This window comes from Phasianus colchicus, chromosome 2, assembly GCF_987193195.1.
Source record: "Phasianus colchicus chromosome 2, bPhaCol1.hap1.1, whole genome shotgun sequence".
Lineage (NCBI taxonomy): Eukaryota > Metazoa > Chordata > Aves > Galliformes > Phasianidae > Phasianus > Phasianus colchicus.
The window spans coordinates 57,625,141-57,641,538 of record NC_143437.1 but is presented as its reverse complement, the minus strand read 5'-3'; the positions used below and the strand labels follow the sequence as shown (position 1 = coordinate 57,641,538).

Here is a 16,398-nt window from a genome sequence, read left to right as displayed (position 1 = left end):
TTGTATGGCATGGAACATCTCTTTGGCTAGTTTGGGTCATCTGCCTGGTTGCCCCCCTCCCAGTCTCTTGTACATATCCCCCCAGTTCTATTCACTGGGAGGAAGAACGAGGAACAAGCTGCCTTTAGGCTGTGCAAACACTGCTCAGCAACAGCTAAAAAATTGGTGTGTTATCAGCATTGTTTTGGTCACCAATATAAAACACAGCACCATAGCGACTGCTCTGAAGAAGGTTAATTCCATCCCAGCCAGACCTAGTACAGATATTTAGAGCATAGATTTGTACTGACATTTTAGAACGTTTTCCTCTGTGTTCTGTTTCAGATGTTCTTGCAGCATAATGTTAATTGGATTATTCTTCACCAGACATAAAGATAATATGCTTTCTGAATAAATCTCCAAAATCTTAACTGTTTTCTGATAAACATCCGTGTGTGTGAGAAGCTGGAACTCCCTAAAAAGCTAAAATAAAATAAAGTAAAATTGTTATTGCAGTGCTTAAAGCCCAAACTGAAAACAAGAAATGAGGTTCATGTTTTGAAGGCAGGGTAAGATAAACAAAAAAAAGACTGTAGGTTGGATGATAGCATTTCTTTTCAAAACAGGGAAGAAGTACATGAAGTATCATCAAAGGACTTCCAACAACCCACTGCTGTTTTGTGTGGCATGGTTAACACAGGACTGATGCAAAAATATGTTAAAGAGAACAATGTTGATCAATACTTCTGCAGAAACATCCATGAACACCCACAGTTGTGTCACATCTATAATATAGATCAATGCCATTATTAAGTACAGTTCTGTTACCTGATAGGGGCATCTTAAGAAAGGAAATAGTCTAAGAATGTCTTTTAAAGGTGTCTTATCGCAGATCATCTTCCTTCGTATCTGTATTGTTGCATTCATTTTATTATTCACTTCTTTCCAGTTTCTCAGAGTTTTCATATATTCTTGCTTCAGCCAGTTAATGTGTACATACATTGCATCACCTTCAAGATAAGCAGGTTCTTCCTAGCAACAAATCAAGGACAGAATTGTAACAAATCACTTTTCATCTGATGTGGGATATCTTGTCAGTTCACATTGGAGTCCACACCAATGTGTAGTTAAGCTTAGCAGAAGGGACTTAGAGGGCAGCTTGAGTACTGGCTCTGTGAATTGACTCTGTACTGTCACTCTATCATATACATAGGATCTGTCTTCATGGGGTTCTGAGCTACCAGAAGGTCTCCCAGGCTCAAATTACAATTAGAGGATATGCATGAAGTTCATGTGCCTAGTTCGCCTAATTGTGGGTTGTTTGTTTGTTTGTTTGTTTTTGTTTTTTAATTAACAGGCAGTTCTAATAATAATAGAATGGCCTGGGTTGAAAAGGACCATAATGATCATCTAGTATCTCAGTGTTACTCTTTAGCAATATTAGCTCTGTATTGCCAAGAAAAATAGGATTTTCTTCTTACTCATCCAGGTGCTAAAAGCAGGACAACAAACTTCCATATTTATACAATTGAAGTATTTACCAGTAAGGAAACCAGAAGAATTAAGAGAAAGAAATCTCTTAATGGAAAGCATTATTTGAGTTGCTTGACAGACAATGTTATTGCATACTGAAGATTTAATTAATGATTTTCCTCAAAATTATTATTATTGTCTCTGCTGTAACTCCACAAACAGTAATTACAAATAAGAGGGGTAGCTATCCAAAGCAGTGTGGCTGTAGCCTGTGGCTTAGTTTCTACCATAGGAAGCAGTGAATGTGCCCATTGAAGCAAGCTGAGGAAACATACACATGCTTTGTTAGTGTCATTACCTCTCTCAAGCTACACTTCAACCAGCTTTTCCCAAATGTATCATTACTAATGCAGCTGTCATCTTTGCCAGTAGTGGCCTGTGGGCCAGAGCCAATGCAAGTTGAGACAGTTTGTTTTGTTTCCCAGAATATTTAAGACATAGCTGAAAAAAATACAACATTCAAGACTGCTATGCAGAGCTCTCTGTATGCAATTTAATTTTCCATTTTAACATCCTTTTTTTAAATTGTGTATGTGAAATTCCAAGATTTTCATGTACAAGATATAGAAGTAAAACATTGTCTCCTTCCTACTATATGCCCATGAATTTCAATAACCAATGTTATCAAAGAGGAAAGACAGCCCTGAATGCAGGACAGTTAATTACCATGATTCCCCCAGGTACTCCCCAACCCTTGCTAGGCCACTGTTACATCAGCACAGTCTGCTCTCATAAAGGACTTCACTGAACAGTAGTATTTGTGTGTGACTGATTAGAGCAGGCATTCCTGTCCTCTTCCTCAGTGCCCAGGAAGAGAGGCCACGGATCAGAAGAGGGGCTCATGGATTTCAAGCATTCATGTTATATTTCATTGCTTCCAGTAAATTTTTTCTTCCATCATTTCTTCCAGTCACTTTTCCAACCCAGGCAAAATTGTTCCTTCTGCAACACCCTGCATTATGTTCAGCAGTTTAACTACTGTGATGCCAAAAGCTATGCCTTCATCTTCTAATGATCTTACAGGATTCAGTAAGATAGAGGTCAAACTGTTCGTCTCTAGTTGTATAGCAACACCATATTCTGTCTTCAGTTGTCCAGACAAGAGACAAGATTGTCCTAAGCTATTTAATCATTCCATGCACAATAGTTGTTCCGTACTTTCAAAAACCCCTGTTATTATCTTTGCATTTTGTCTGATTTCACTAACGTCTTTACAAGACAGGCACAGTACAGCTTAAAACACTAGCTGAGATACTGTGATACCACAGGTGCGTACAGGGGAATAATGCGCTCCCTTTTGTTTCTTTCTTAAATAATTCTGAGCATTCAATGTATTTCTTCAAACAGCTGCTTAGCATTGTGCCAAATGTTCTCCAGCATAATATAAAAATATCATTTGTGAATGATAGTAATAAGCTTAGAGGCCATGATTATCTACGTTATAAGAACTGGGTTTTCTCCTTGTACCTTATTGTGCATCTCTTGGCATTGAATTTTACCAGCTGTTGTCCTGCCCTATTAACTCAGTAACATGAAGTCTTCAAAGACAACCTTTGTCTTTATACCCTTAGTACCATCAGCAACTGTGGTCAGCCAGCTATTCTCCTTTTTCCACACTTAGAAATGTATTTAACTGCATAAACTAAGCATTAGCAATCTTTTCCACAGTACAACCAAACAATTTCTGCTCAGCTCCTGTTTATCCCCTTAGATTATATCTTTTAAGAGCATTTCGAAGTCATGTGGTGAAATCTCTTCTGAAGTGAACTATATAGCTGAATTTCTGATGTCCTCGGGGTTGCTGAATACTTCAAAGAACTAATACCTTTATGAAGCATGACTTCTGTTTACAGAAACTTCACTGATTCTTTCCTAAGTTATTCATCTCTCAGCTCTGCATTACAGTTCTTGTTAATTTGGCAAGTAAAAATAGTAAGTTTATTGGTCAACACATTCCCAAAATTTTGGAAACTGGCATCAAATTAGCTGCCTCCAAGTTGGTACATCACAATTAAACAAGAAGTTTAGCTGATTTATCCTTGAACACATCTAAAATGTTTGCTCCTTGGAATTTGCTACTGCTCATTTGAATGACTTACTGTGTAACTTCTTTACTGACCCCTTAAGACACACCCTGACATTGCCTATGAAGAGTGGTCCTAGCAATGTGATCTCCTGCACTCCACTTCTGAGGATTCTTACAAGGCCTAACTAATTGCTTTTTTTGTTTGGTTTGGTTTGGTTTGGTTTGGTTTGGTTTTTTATGGCTATATACTGTGAACACTGCTGTGCCTGCAGAGTGCAGAATTACAGTCACAGTTTTTACTCTGGAATCTCTGGCTCCAACTGTTGCTACAGACCTCTCTGGGGGCCTGCTTCCCAGGCCCCACTGCCCAAGGAGCAGGAGCCTGCTCAGCTGCTGGGCCTCACGCCCCGGGCTGCCTCCCCTCAGCAGCTGCAGACGCAGGAAAACAGAATAAATCCTGGTGCTTAGCACAAGCCCTGCTGCTCCTAAGACTCTGGTGCTCAGCAGCAAACACCATGGTGAGCCAGTTGAGACCTTGGCTCTAGTATATCTCCATCTGCCTTGGCTTTGCGTGTAGTCAGCCAAGTCCTGAAGAATAGTTAGGTTAATGACATTATTAATTAGCTAGACGACTCCATACGACATTTTTGTAAGCAGCAATGGAAAGGTACCTGTAAAAATAGAGTGTAAGAAAGAAACGCTGTCATTACCCACTAGGAAAAAATAAAGTGATAGCAAGTCAAACTTTGTTGTGTAATTCATTCATTACATTATAGGGAACATGATCAGAAGTAAGTGGTTTTCTTGCAGTGTTCTCCCTGCCTAGAGCAATCATCACCTGTAATCTTTTCATCTTTTTAAGCTGCACTCCTAGGCTGAAGAAAGCTATTGGTAATCCTAAATTATACCTTGTAAATATACCTTGTTTAAACTAGTAATCTGTATAATGGATAAAAATACCCAGCCGTGAAGTACATCTAACCAAACAGTCACATAACAGAACTTCAGAAACCTACGAAGTCTGCACTAGTGCCATTTGGATAGAAAAGAAGGACAGTTTTCTACTGTCCTTAGTAGCCTTCAGTATTTCAGAGATTACTTGGTTGTTTAAGCACAGTAGAAGACAAAGTTTATATAAAGGATGCTTAATGATAAGTCTGAAGTAGAACATGTGGTGAGTGCAGAATGTTTTTTGTAATGAAACAGTGTTCTGGAGTTGGCATTAGACACCAAAGTTGCTATGATTTTGGGTTCTTCTTGTCTTCTACATACAGCGACAAGTCTATGCCTCTGTATCTAAGCAATTCATTTCATTTTGTCTCTGTACAGTTTCATTCCAAGTGTGAAATTATACAAACAATATAAACAATATACTGTAATATACAAAGCTACAGAAATACAGATTAGATGGTAATTGAGAGGCTAGAATTACTGCATCATTGCATGTTTCTATTTCCAACTGATTAAGTGCAAGCATGCATGTTTATCAGTCAGGAACAGCATAGAGCAGTGAACCTAACTGGTACATTAAGGCTAACAGCAGTGGCTGCCTTTAGCAGAACCAGCATGGAATTTAAGAACGGCAAACTCAGATGTTTATGGATGAGTAGTTGTTTACACAGGCAGCCTAGCTGAAAATGTGAAGGGAGAAAGTATCCTAATGTATAACGTTCATTATTTCTAAGCATGGTTCCATTCACATACAATCCGAAGGCTGTTAATTGAGAGGAAAGTATGTCATCACTTGAATTTTACACAAATAATTTTGAACCTCAGGATTTATTGGATCCTAACAGCAAGATAAATTTTGTCTTTTATGTATATATAAATTTACAGGCTATCATGCTAAGCAGCAAGATGTGTTCAGTGCATAACTTGCCTTATAGCTGAATTTTCATAATCTTCCAACTGTGTTCCTATTTTCTAATTTGCTTTTTTTTCTGGAAAAGTGTAATAACTGAACATTAACTCAGTCACACCTAAATGTGGGACTCGGAATATTTTTATTTTTTTCTGTTAGTTTTTAATTTGTGAACAGGTTGATTTTTAAGGTAAGTAGAAAGGTAACAGAGAGGTGGATTTATTTTGGGAAAAAGAAGTTACCTCAGAGGGACAACATTTGGCAACCTATTTTGCACTAATTTCAAATGAAATGTAAAATCTTTTAGAGTTAGCTTCGACATTTGGGGTGTGAATGGGAACAATCTGGGTTTGGAGAGTTGGCTACTGAACTGGTATGCCATCCCATCACATTCTAACTTTGGGAGAATCTTCTCTGCCTTATCCGTCAAAGCAAGAAAGCTCATCCAGTACAGCAATATCCCAGTAAAACTGTGACAGTAACTTAACCTCTGGTTATTTCAATGCACTGTGGAAAAGCAATACTATATAGACTGAAGACAGATCTACATTAAAGATCTCCTCTTTCAATGTCTAATTAAATAAGTAATCCTTCCCATGGCTTGATTTTCAGTCATGTCACCAGTAACATCAATTTCCATTGCAGTGATAATAAGTGTTGGTTGGTGATATTTAATGTTTTTCTGCATAGGATTGTTTTAATGGCAGTATACATACTTGCTGAATAATAGGAAGAAATTCCTTTATTTTTAAATAATATGGGTTGGATTAAAAAAAAAAAAAAACTTTCTGGAACATGAGAATTTATTTTGATACCTTTAAAAAATGAAGTTTTGGGGGTTTTTTTCTTTTGTTTTTTTTTTCTTTTTTTCTTTCTTTTTTTCTTTTCTTTTCTTTTTTTTTTTTTTTTTTTTTTGCTACAAGCAGATGGGAAATACTGTGGAATAGAATAGAAAAAGAGGTCAAAACTATGCAGCAAGAAAGTTAATGAGGTAAGCAGGATATATCCAGCACTTTTACATCAGTGTAGCCTAGACCTTGCCTGAGGCCCTACGAAAACTCTTAAGCCCTTCCATAAGGGAAAAATGACAATTCTAGGGGACAAATCCTTGAGTGCCTATGCCCATTAACCATTAACCACTCTTAACTTCTTGCCATGTCAAGAATCTGTGACTAAAGTCGGTGGATCTGGGACCCACACAGGTCATAGGACTCTGCTTGTGCTGCAGATGGCTTTTGACAGTCACACTTCCCAGAGAGGATATCCACAGCTTTACTGGAACCGCATACAAACAGATTGTTTTAAGATGCTAACCTTTAATCAGTGAAGCATACACGCAATTAAACAACTATGGTCCAAATCCCTCACCTGTCACACTTCCTCAACCATGAGGATAGTTAGTAGTTTGGTAGGAAATAGGTGTTTAAGCACAGAGCCCCAGTTCCATACTGTCCATTTCACTAATTTTGGTTTTTTTTTTCTTTTCCCCACAAGATATGGCCAGAAATACTAGTAAAAATAGCAGTTAGGATCTTGTTAAAAGCCCCAGCTTGTACACTGTAGCACTTTATGAGCGTCCCAGTCAGAGAAGAGAAGTTGCTACTTCTCTTTGAGGGAAGGAAGAATGCATGATGTGCATTGCCAAGGTATAAAAGCTTTCAGTTACTGTTGAAAGCCACTGTCATCAATCCTAGAAGTCATCAATGTCAACACCAAAGTAAAATGACTGACTAATCACAGAGTGATGAAAAGTCCTCTAGCGAGAACAGCAAGCATTTCTTGCTCCTCACAAGAGTATACCCAGTTCCTGAATGGTAAATGTAGCCTAGCTGTTGCTAATGACAGTGACCAAGGTCTCTTTCATAAAGAATGCCAACAGAACCCACTAACTCTTTGGTTTTCGAGAGTGAATTGAGATAAGACCAGTAGACAGCCCTGCACATGACTGGTTTACTCACTGCAGACCACAGATTCAGATCTTTCACCTGGGAGAGATCTGAATCTCAGTTCGGGAATATTCCTTTGAGGGTCTCCACTAATCTGCTCTCTGGAAAGGGCAGAAACTGTTAGATGGTAATAAAAATCACACGGGCAGGACTGGTGATGCCAGCATGGGAGCTCCTTTTTTAGACCATACTGATATTGGGACCATCTTGCTGACCAGTGGTAACACTGGTGTAGCTGTTACATTGCCTTTCATTGTGCTGTTTACAGTTATCTTACCAGCTCCCAGCAACTAATAATAAGATTTCCTTTGAAAAGGCATTCCTAATTTCCTTGCTCAGTGCCAGTGCAAGTTATGTTATTGCTTAGAGTATTGCTACTGCTTAACAGTTCTTGATTGCTGAGTCTACTTCCGTCAGAGTTGGCACCAATTCTCAAATTACTGATGCAAGCAAGCCTGGCAGTAGAAGTTTCAGTGTCTTCTCTTTGCCTAAACAAAGAAACGACAGTTGCATGCTCACTGGGAGTGTGGTGGAACCATTGCCTGGGCTAATCTTTTCTACTAAATGGGTTTTATAACCTCTTCAGAATAAAAAATGGCTTTCATAGGTAGCTACTCATGTAATAATCTGAATCTTGTGTCTTGATGAAGTACTGGAAAGTGGGTCTTACTATTCTTTTTGGAATACATTCTGACACATTGTATCTCATGAAAACAGTGTATAGAGGAGTTTTTAATCCCAATACTGCAAGAATCAGCCTTTTTTTTTTTTTTTTTTTTTTTTTCCCTGTGGTGACTTTCAAGTTCATTGTAATGATGTTTAATACAAAGTATATTTTTTGAGTTATTTTATTTGGGAAAGGAATGATCAAGTGAAAAAGAAAATCTGACTAATCTGTAGCAAGTTTGAATCTGAAACATAAGCAATAAATTATGCAGCTCATTGCCCACCTTCTTGCCCCAAAAAGTGGGAGAGAACTGAGAAAGCATCACAATCATGGCACCCTTCATGTCCAAAAGCTGAACACAAGACTGGGGAAACAGCAGAGGCAGATTGCTCTCATGCAAAATGAACGTGTAGCCTTCTGAAGGATCCAAACTGATTCGTATTTAATTAAAGCAGGCTCTGCTTTAATTATACATAATTACCCTCTTGAGCCAGGCATATACTTTCAGAGCTAGACTTGCATGCCAATATTAATTACAAACTTTCAAAGCCATATAAGTCCTTTTATTTCTGACCACAAATGCTTTCTAATTTGCAAACTACAAAGCAGCAAAAGCAAAATGGGGTAAAATCTGTTATCCTCTGCCAAGGAACTGCCCATACTTCACCCCTTCACATTAACTCACAGAACAATGGAGATATTGAATGATATGATAAAGGGTGAGGCATAATGTATGCACTAGGAATTTGTGCTCAAAGGTGTCCACTTGTCTATCAGAGTGCATTAAAATATTAACTAAGCAATGTTACACACTATGTGCACACATCAAAGTTTTAGTAGAAAAGCCACATTACATCCATACAACCATTGAATGATCATTTGTAAATTCAGTTTCACACTTCGGCTGTGCGTACATACAAACACATGATTTTGAGATTTTTAATCTTAGAGGAAAATAGGCTGTCACTCCTGCTTCACCAGTGTACAACATTCACTGCATAGATGCAACCTAATTCCGTAGCTGCCAACAGCATCCCTCAACCACATGGCTCAGAGAAGAGTCTCTGTATCTCCTGCACATCAAGTTAAAACTTTGAAAATCTTGCACTTGTTTAATTAATTTGGTTTCCTCTTTTACTTTCTAATGGCTTTTCTCCCCTTCATTTCTCCCTTTCTGCCCACACCCGGGGATCTCCTGCCAACTCCCACACTCTCTGCATTCCTTGAAACCTTGTTTCAAGTTTCTGGTTCATGCAGTGGCATAATCTCATTGATGAACAAGATGTCGTTTGTTTTAATCACCTCAAAGACAAACATACTCCTACAAAATGTCTACAAGGGCTTCAAATCTAAAGTTGTATTGAGATAAAAGAAACTCCAGCTCAGAGTTGGCAGTACTCGTTCATGTTTACTTCTTTCATCAGAAAAGACAATTCCTGATCACAATGAGTGGGAAGCCAGTGGAGTGCCATGAGGCATACAAAAGCTTCAGCTTCACCATTTGCTTCCCTGCAGTCAGCCCTTAGACCACCCCCAGAGCCTCCCCAGCTTCAATATCAGTCTGACAGCGGCAATATTTTACACAGACTATGAGTCTAAGCAGAAAAGACAACAAAGATCACCTGTTTCACCTCATTAAATGGTTGATGTCCTTCAATAATTAGCTCCCCTATGCTGACTTGTAAAAAAACTGTTTCTTACATCTGCCCTAAATCAGGTTCTTTATGCAGGTTAAAGCTTCTAGTCTTCATCGTTTAATTTGGCTCTGGTCACCCACGGATTTTGACCAAAGTCAGAAAGCCCATCACACTGCTTTTCTGCAACCTTCCTTCTATTTAAAGATAGGAAGCCCATCCATTTTCTCTGAAGGAAGCTTTCTCTGAAGTCTCATCAGTGAACAAGAAATCTCAGTCTTATGACAAGACTGTTCCCACCACCTTCATTGTTCTTGTATCGCACAATAATGTCAAAACAATCAAATATGTTATCACATGTCTCAGCTTCCACCTGGGATGCTGCCTGGGCCAGAGGCATCTTCTCTAGTTTTCATCTGATCCTCTTGCCATAGAATTTTTGTATATTCACCATTTTCAACATTGCTGCTTATCTTTCCTGTACATGAATAATATTGACTGATGTCCAACTGCACGAGCTTAAGTTCCTGCAGAATCCTTCCACTTTTCCCATTTTAAGTACTTGTCAAAATATTTCATCTCTATCCCATCAACACAAAAAGGAGGTGGCCTGCTGATGCCTTTTTATAAATGATTTTCGCTGTGTTTATTCCCAGTTCTGCTGAGTGTAACAAATCTGTGAAGTATATGCAATTATCTACTCCTATTTTAACGCCTCATTTGTGCTTATTTCTCCTTTTCACACCTAGCACCAAATTTACATCTTTTACAACTGCTTTGGAGAAGCCCAGCTGAGCACACCAGCAGTATTCCAGAGACTGTAAGAAGTTGTAGGCCTTACAAGAGGGACTGTGGTCTCCTCTCTGTTCCAGTCACTCCGAGTCTAGGGCTCCTCCTGTTACGTTTGGCTGGAAGTGGTTTGCATCAAGTTCCATTTTGATTTTCTATCCAACAAAGGCTCACTCAGCCTAATGACTGTTTTTAGGGAGCATCATTCTGAGTGAATCTTCCATCAGGGCTATAGTGACAGGTCAATCCTGCATGCCTTTTTGTGTATTCATCATGGTTATATGGCCCTCAACACTGCACTTGCTCAAAACTTTAATTCTAGCTAGGAACATACTAATGATACTAAAGGGAATATACTCTTTCATATCATTGGATATAGTGCTTTCTAGGAAGTAGCACATAAGCAGTATTTTAAAGAGTCTTGAAGATAAAGCTGGGTGCTGCATTTGGAAGAAATACCCTACCTATATAGGAGGCCAAGTAACAATCCTGTTGTGTTTGGAGGAGGAATGCCTGCTGGTAGGTGACAGGGCTTGAGCAGGCAAAGTGATAAAGATCATCTATGGCTTCCAAAACATCACTAGCAAGCAATTTTTAATTATTTGTTTATGCTTGGTGAGATTGGAAGAGCAGTCAAAGACTTTAGTCTTTAGTGAGAGTAGCAAACTGTAGCAAACTTTTTTTTTCCTCTTCTTTTTTAATGTAAAAGCAAATACCACCTATGTCTCAGGGGTAGAGTCTTTTCATCACATTCATACCGTTAACAATTCAAGGTTATACTGACACAACAAGCATTCAGTGGAATTGCACCTTGTGACTATATGGAGCTTTAGTTTCTGAATAAAAGTCAGCTGTGTGACTGGTGTGTATGTTATCCATTGATGTGCACTTTCATCTGCACTGCTTCCCCATTGCATTTGACCTATGATGCCCCAATTGGCCTACTCTGCCTATCTAAGGGAAAGCGTGGATGCAAGGTGGTTAGAAATCTTCCATTGATCATTCTCCAAAAGACTCCTTAACCTGGAATTCACTTCCCACCCTTAAATAATCCTGATGGGCTCACCAACCTATTCCTCCAAGCTTGTAAAAGGGATGAAGGCAAGGAGGGCTGACTAATAAAAATTTGAATATTTTGCTTGTGGTATTGGCTTCTACACCAAATATTTATTTTCTGAGGCTATGATATTCTGTTTAGCATTTTAAATTTATCACAAAATAGTTATCTCCAAAGATAAGCAGGAAGTTACTGTTATATATTTTGCTAAATATAGGAAATGCATTTGTTTGAAAGAATGCTAAAAAAACATCTTGTTTAGGTGTGAACTTTTACCTTTTGTAATAACAAACATCTGACTCTAAGAGCCCAAGTTATTTTGTTTCTACTTAGAAACACATTTAAAACTAAGGCATGATTCCCTTTGTCTTATAGGATTAGTTCCCAAGCCTAACAAGTGTTAATTCTTGCTTTTATACCTCCCTGTTGTTTAGGATATGGGGGAAAATGTGCACGGATAGCTCAGCATCCTGTCACCCTCTAGTTTCACCCTTACTCATTTACAACTTTACAGCCAGCAGGAAATGTCTGGGAAGGTGCTTCCTTCTTCAACTTCTAGAGCAAGCCAGGAGTGACCAGTGATGGCCTTGGGCAGCACAGGGAACAACATTCCCAGCTTACAGCATAGACTGTGATTACACCTCATCTACAGGAGATAGAAGTTGAGCATGCATTCCCATGGGATCACAGCAGGGCCTTCTCAAGTAGCTGATGTGATAAAGACCTAGACTTGCCCTTTCCAAGCATTAGCAGATAAATTAAGGCTGACTTGATGCACATGTGAAAGCTTATTGCTTCTCTTTTATCACGTGCAAGGCTGTTTATTATTTTGCACCTAAATTTTGTTTCTTGTTTCATAAACTCTGCAAACCTTCCAACTAAAGCAGGCAGGAAGAAGGAACTGTTTGTTCATGCACACATTACTTAGGAGGAGATATCCAGAAATCACTGAAGCCTCTAATAAATATATGTGCTTTTTAGGTAGAAAACTGCAGCTAAAGGTGTAACTTATGCAAAAATGGGTCAGGCAAACCACTCTTGCTTCCCCAAAGACAGATATATGCCTGGTAAAGAGTTAGCAGTATGGACATAAACTAATTGACTGAATAGCTTTTTTATCATATTCTTGTAATTAGGTTTTACCATATTTTAATTGTAGCACTGAAAGGAGTGTGAGGTGTGTTGCCAAAGCATAACTGGAATGTATGAAAGTGTACGAGATAATTAGTGTGCTTCAAACACTTACTGGGCATTAATAGCTCTTTGTAAGTTCTCTATTTAAAGGGAAATACTGCATCTGCATGTATATATTTGTAAGCATCCCTAAGTATATTGTGCATTAATGCAAATAGCTAGTATATAAAAAATGTGACTTGGTAGTAGGGTATGGCCATTTTATGCCTTCTTAAACATCACTTTGCATTCTTATTTTTACAGGTTTCAGCTCTTAGATGTAAACCTCTATTTTTCACTGTAACTGGACATGTATAACCTAAGGCAGAATGGAAACACTGCATTAAAAATAGAAGAATTTTATGTCCAATTGGAGACATCTATAAATGATATCAAGTGTACAAAGAATTAAATGTTGGGTTCAGCTCTACTGTTGATGCTCAGTTCTCCAGGAAAAAAAAAAAAAAGTCCAAAATCTGGCTACAGAAGAAACAATTTGAGAAAAATGTAAACAGGATGATATCACAGAAATCTTACCACTTTCTGTGCTTTGACGTCATTAGGTTTGTTTTCAACAGATGAAGATTTCGTGCTCTGTCCTTTCCTATGGCCAAACTTGCATTTGTTCTTCAAAACTTGCTCATCATCTTCAATGGCTCTCCGCACATATTTGAAACGATCTTTAAGCGCCCGTTTCCATACCAACTGCACAATAAAATAAACAAATAAAGATCTGTCATTGCCAGTATCTTGTAAGGATTTGCTCCATTCCTAAGGCAGGTTACTTAGTTTCAATCTAATTCTATTATTCTTTTTTAATAGTTTGCCACTAAACAGAAATATGATGAGAAGGCTCATATTTTGGCATTAGCATAGTGGTAGCTTCAGGATGGAGGGATGCACAAGAACCTGTGATGATCTGCCTCAATGACTGCTAATCAAAAGGCCTACTGGCACCTACATAGTTCCCCAGGTACCCCAGTCAATGAATCTAAGGATAGGGTTAGATGTAGACATGATCACCAGGGCTGTCAGCAAAACCATATCTTATTTTCCTTTTCTAGCTCTTTTGGATATTATCTCTCTGACATCAGGTAACAAAACTATGTGGTGAGTCAGATCAGCTCACTGTTGCCCCAAAAACCTAATATTTTGCCTCAAACAGTACCTGGCTGGTTGCAAAACTCTGTGAGTATTAGATCTAATACAAGGGAGCAGAAAAATAGTGACAATTTCCCTTTTGCAGGGAGCCAGCACTTACAGTGGATCAAACGTGCTATTAAACTGAACTTACTGCTGCTGAAGAGGGTCAGTTAAGTAGGTCCTAGTGCTTATGAGATGCCTCAGAGGGTATAAATTGCAGCTTAAAGGCACTTCCCCACTCAGCAGCCAAAGATAGAACTGATGTGCTCCCTACTTCTGTGACATTTTGTCTTTTTCATTTGGGAAGAGAAAAACCAGAGCGCATGCTACTTCTGAGAGCTGGATGGACAGCAATACCCATGACATTATAGTGAGACAGCAGCCCACCTGTCCCCAGCTGGGTGCTTTGCAGCAGGACACAACAACTGCAGTCAGGCAGGGAGGAAGCCACTAAGCAAAAGCTATTATGCATTTCTGCAGGCAAAAGCCTGCAATTGCAAGAAGTGAAAATGCTTTTAAAGATCTGACAAAACAACTGATTATTTTAGTTATTGAGGAGTTTTCAATAGTCATAAGAAACAAACAAAACAAGTGACAAGATGTGACAAAAAAGATTCAGATAGTTATTTCCTTTTCTAAAATGGACTCCAAGTTGAGCTATACTCACTGATGCTGAAAACCAGTATAAACATAAGAATTATTCCAAGCTCCCTACCAAAAAGGTGTCCTTAATTATGCAAGGTCGACTGTACTCCTACTGAACTCAAGTTTGCACTAGGCAGTACCGTACCTTTGCAGCAGGAATCTGACATACCAGCCTTTCTCACCCATGGGGTGACTGGGAGGGTATCTCTTAGACAGTAGTGTGACCTTGCCTTTCTTCTACTACTCCCACCTCGCAAGGGTGCTAGTTGATAATAGGTTCTTTTCTTAAAAGCAACAGATATGTTAATGGTGAGAAATCTCAGCAGCAGCTCATGCACAGGCTCTGGGCCTTGTGGCATTTCCCTCAGCTTTTACAGGGCAGACTAAGGCTGATGCACACTCCCAAGGGGGCACTTTCTGCCACCATCTGCATCCCTCACAGAAGTGTCCTCTTTCTGGCAGCTGTGCTAAAGCTTCTGAGAAGTGGAAAGCAAAGAAACCCATCTGTGTTTCCAGTGTGTAAAGGTCTGACTTAGGATTCTGGCCTCACTTAGTAAAGAGAAAAAATAGAGCACAGACTTCTCATTCTGTGCATTTACAGCATCAGTTTTATTATGTCCCAGTACTGGGTTATGGTTCTGAAAACCAAGGTGACCACTTGCCTTGGAAATCCCACTTCATCTGCCTGAACCACTAGTGTTCCTTAACACCCTTTCTAATTCTGACCTTATATATTTACAGTTGGATCCAGATACCTTAGTGTTATATGCCCAGCACAATTTATTTGTAAAAATCTTTATTTTCAAGGCTAAAAACAAACCTCATGTAATATTTCTCTGGTAAAATATTTTAAAAGATGATCATCTCAGACTATATTAACAACTGAGATTTAAACATTCTTTGTGGAGTTCTGTGGAGTTTTGCTTTGTTTTCTTTTGAAAGCCTTCATTTAGCTAGGAGATATTTTAGCTTTTTCTTCCACGTGGATGAATATACTGATACCTATGCACAGCTTTAAATATCTCACAAAGTTCAAAACATTCAGCTGTTTTAGCCTGTCCTCAAATAAGTTAAGAGTTTTAACTAAATCTATTTCTGTAACAGGATTCTCATAATCTCATCCAACTCCCTTCTCACATACCTCTTTCATGAACAAGACTGCTAGGACATACGTTTATGTGGTTTCCATAGCAGGTAGTGGATCTTCTGAAAAGGATGGTTTTGTTGCATTTTTGAGCCAATTATTTTATTTTCTATGAATACTGGAGGAAAAAAAAAAATAGCAACAGGAACGTTTACCATGCTTATAAAGTAGTACAAGGATTAGTTTGTGTGTATCTGCCATGGGAAGGAACGGATTACACACAGATTAAAAGCAGTAATTTACTAGAGAATAATCATTTTGCATGCAGCAGTTGCATAATCAAGCATGTCAACAGTGTGATCCTGGGTATCACTGGGATCAGAGCACTGCTGAACTCCAGGAGTGGCTTATACAGGAGTAAGCATTTACTAACCTCCCCCTGCCTTCCAAATAAAAGAGTACAGTTTTCAACATGAAATAGAGTCAGTGACTCCTTCCAAATAGTTTCTTGTATACTCCTGAAGTAGGAGGAATAAAATATAGTAATGCCTTGTAGGTAGTCAGAAACTATCACCCCAATCGTCTTCTGACTGCTGTGGCTATGAAATGGACATTTTATATTAAAGCCTGTTTTTCCTGTAATTACCTGAAAATAATGCTTTTGTTACATCATAGATCAAAAGCCTAATAATTTATCTCATGACGAAATCGAGATAAAAATTTATTTATTAATATTTAAATGTCAGTGTGTTAATTTGCAGTAACACTATTCTTTATGTCAAAGAAAACATTATGGGAAAAACTCTTCCAGTAATCACTTTAAAACACTTCTTTCCAAAAGCCAGTCTGAAATGGGGATAG

The 16,398-nt window shown here is 38.5% G+C and overlaps 1 protein-coding gene across 1 annotated transcript in view; it reads right to left on the bottom strand.

Annotated features, from left to right (window-relative positions):
• The window catches only part of SAMD3 (sterile alpha motif domain containing 3), a 33,026-nt gene that overhangs the window by 2,205 nt on the left and 14,423 nt on the right, over window positions 1-16,398 (bottom strand). Inside the window, exons 5-7 of the mRNA XM_031614281.2 lie at window positions 13,203-13,370; window positions 808-1,011; window positions 291-462 (exon numbers count right to left, since the gene is read on the bottom strand). Of these exons, the coding sequence (XP_031470141.2) occupies window positions 291-462; window positions 808-1,011; window positions 13,203-13,370 (544 nt within the window). The remainder of the gene's footprint in view (window positions 1-290; window positions 463-807; window positions 1,012-13,202; window positions 13,371-16,398) is intronic.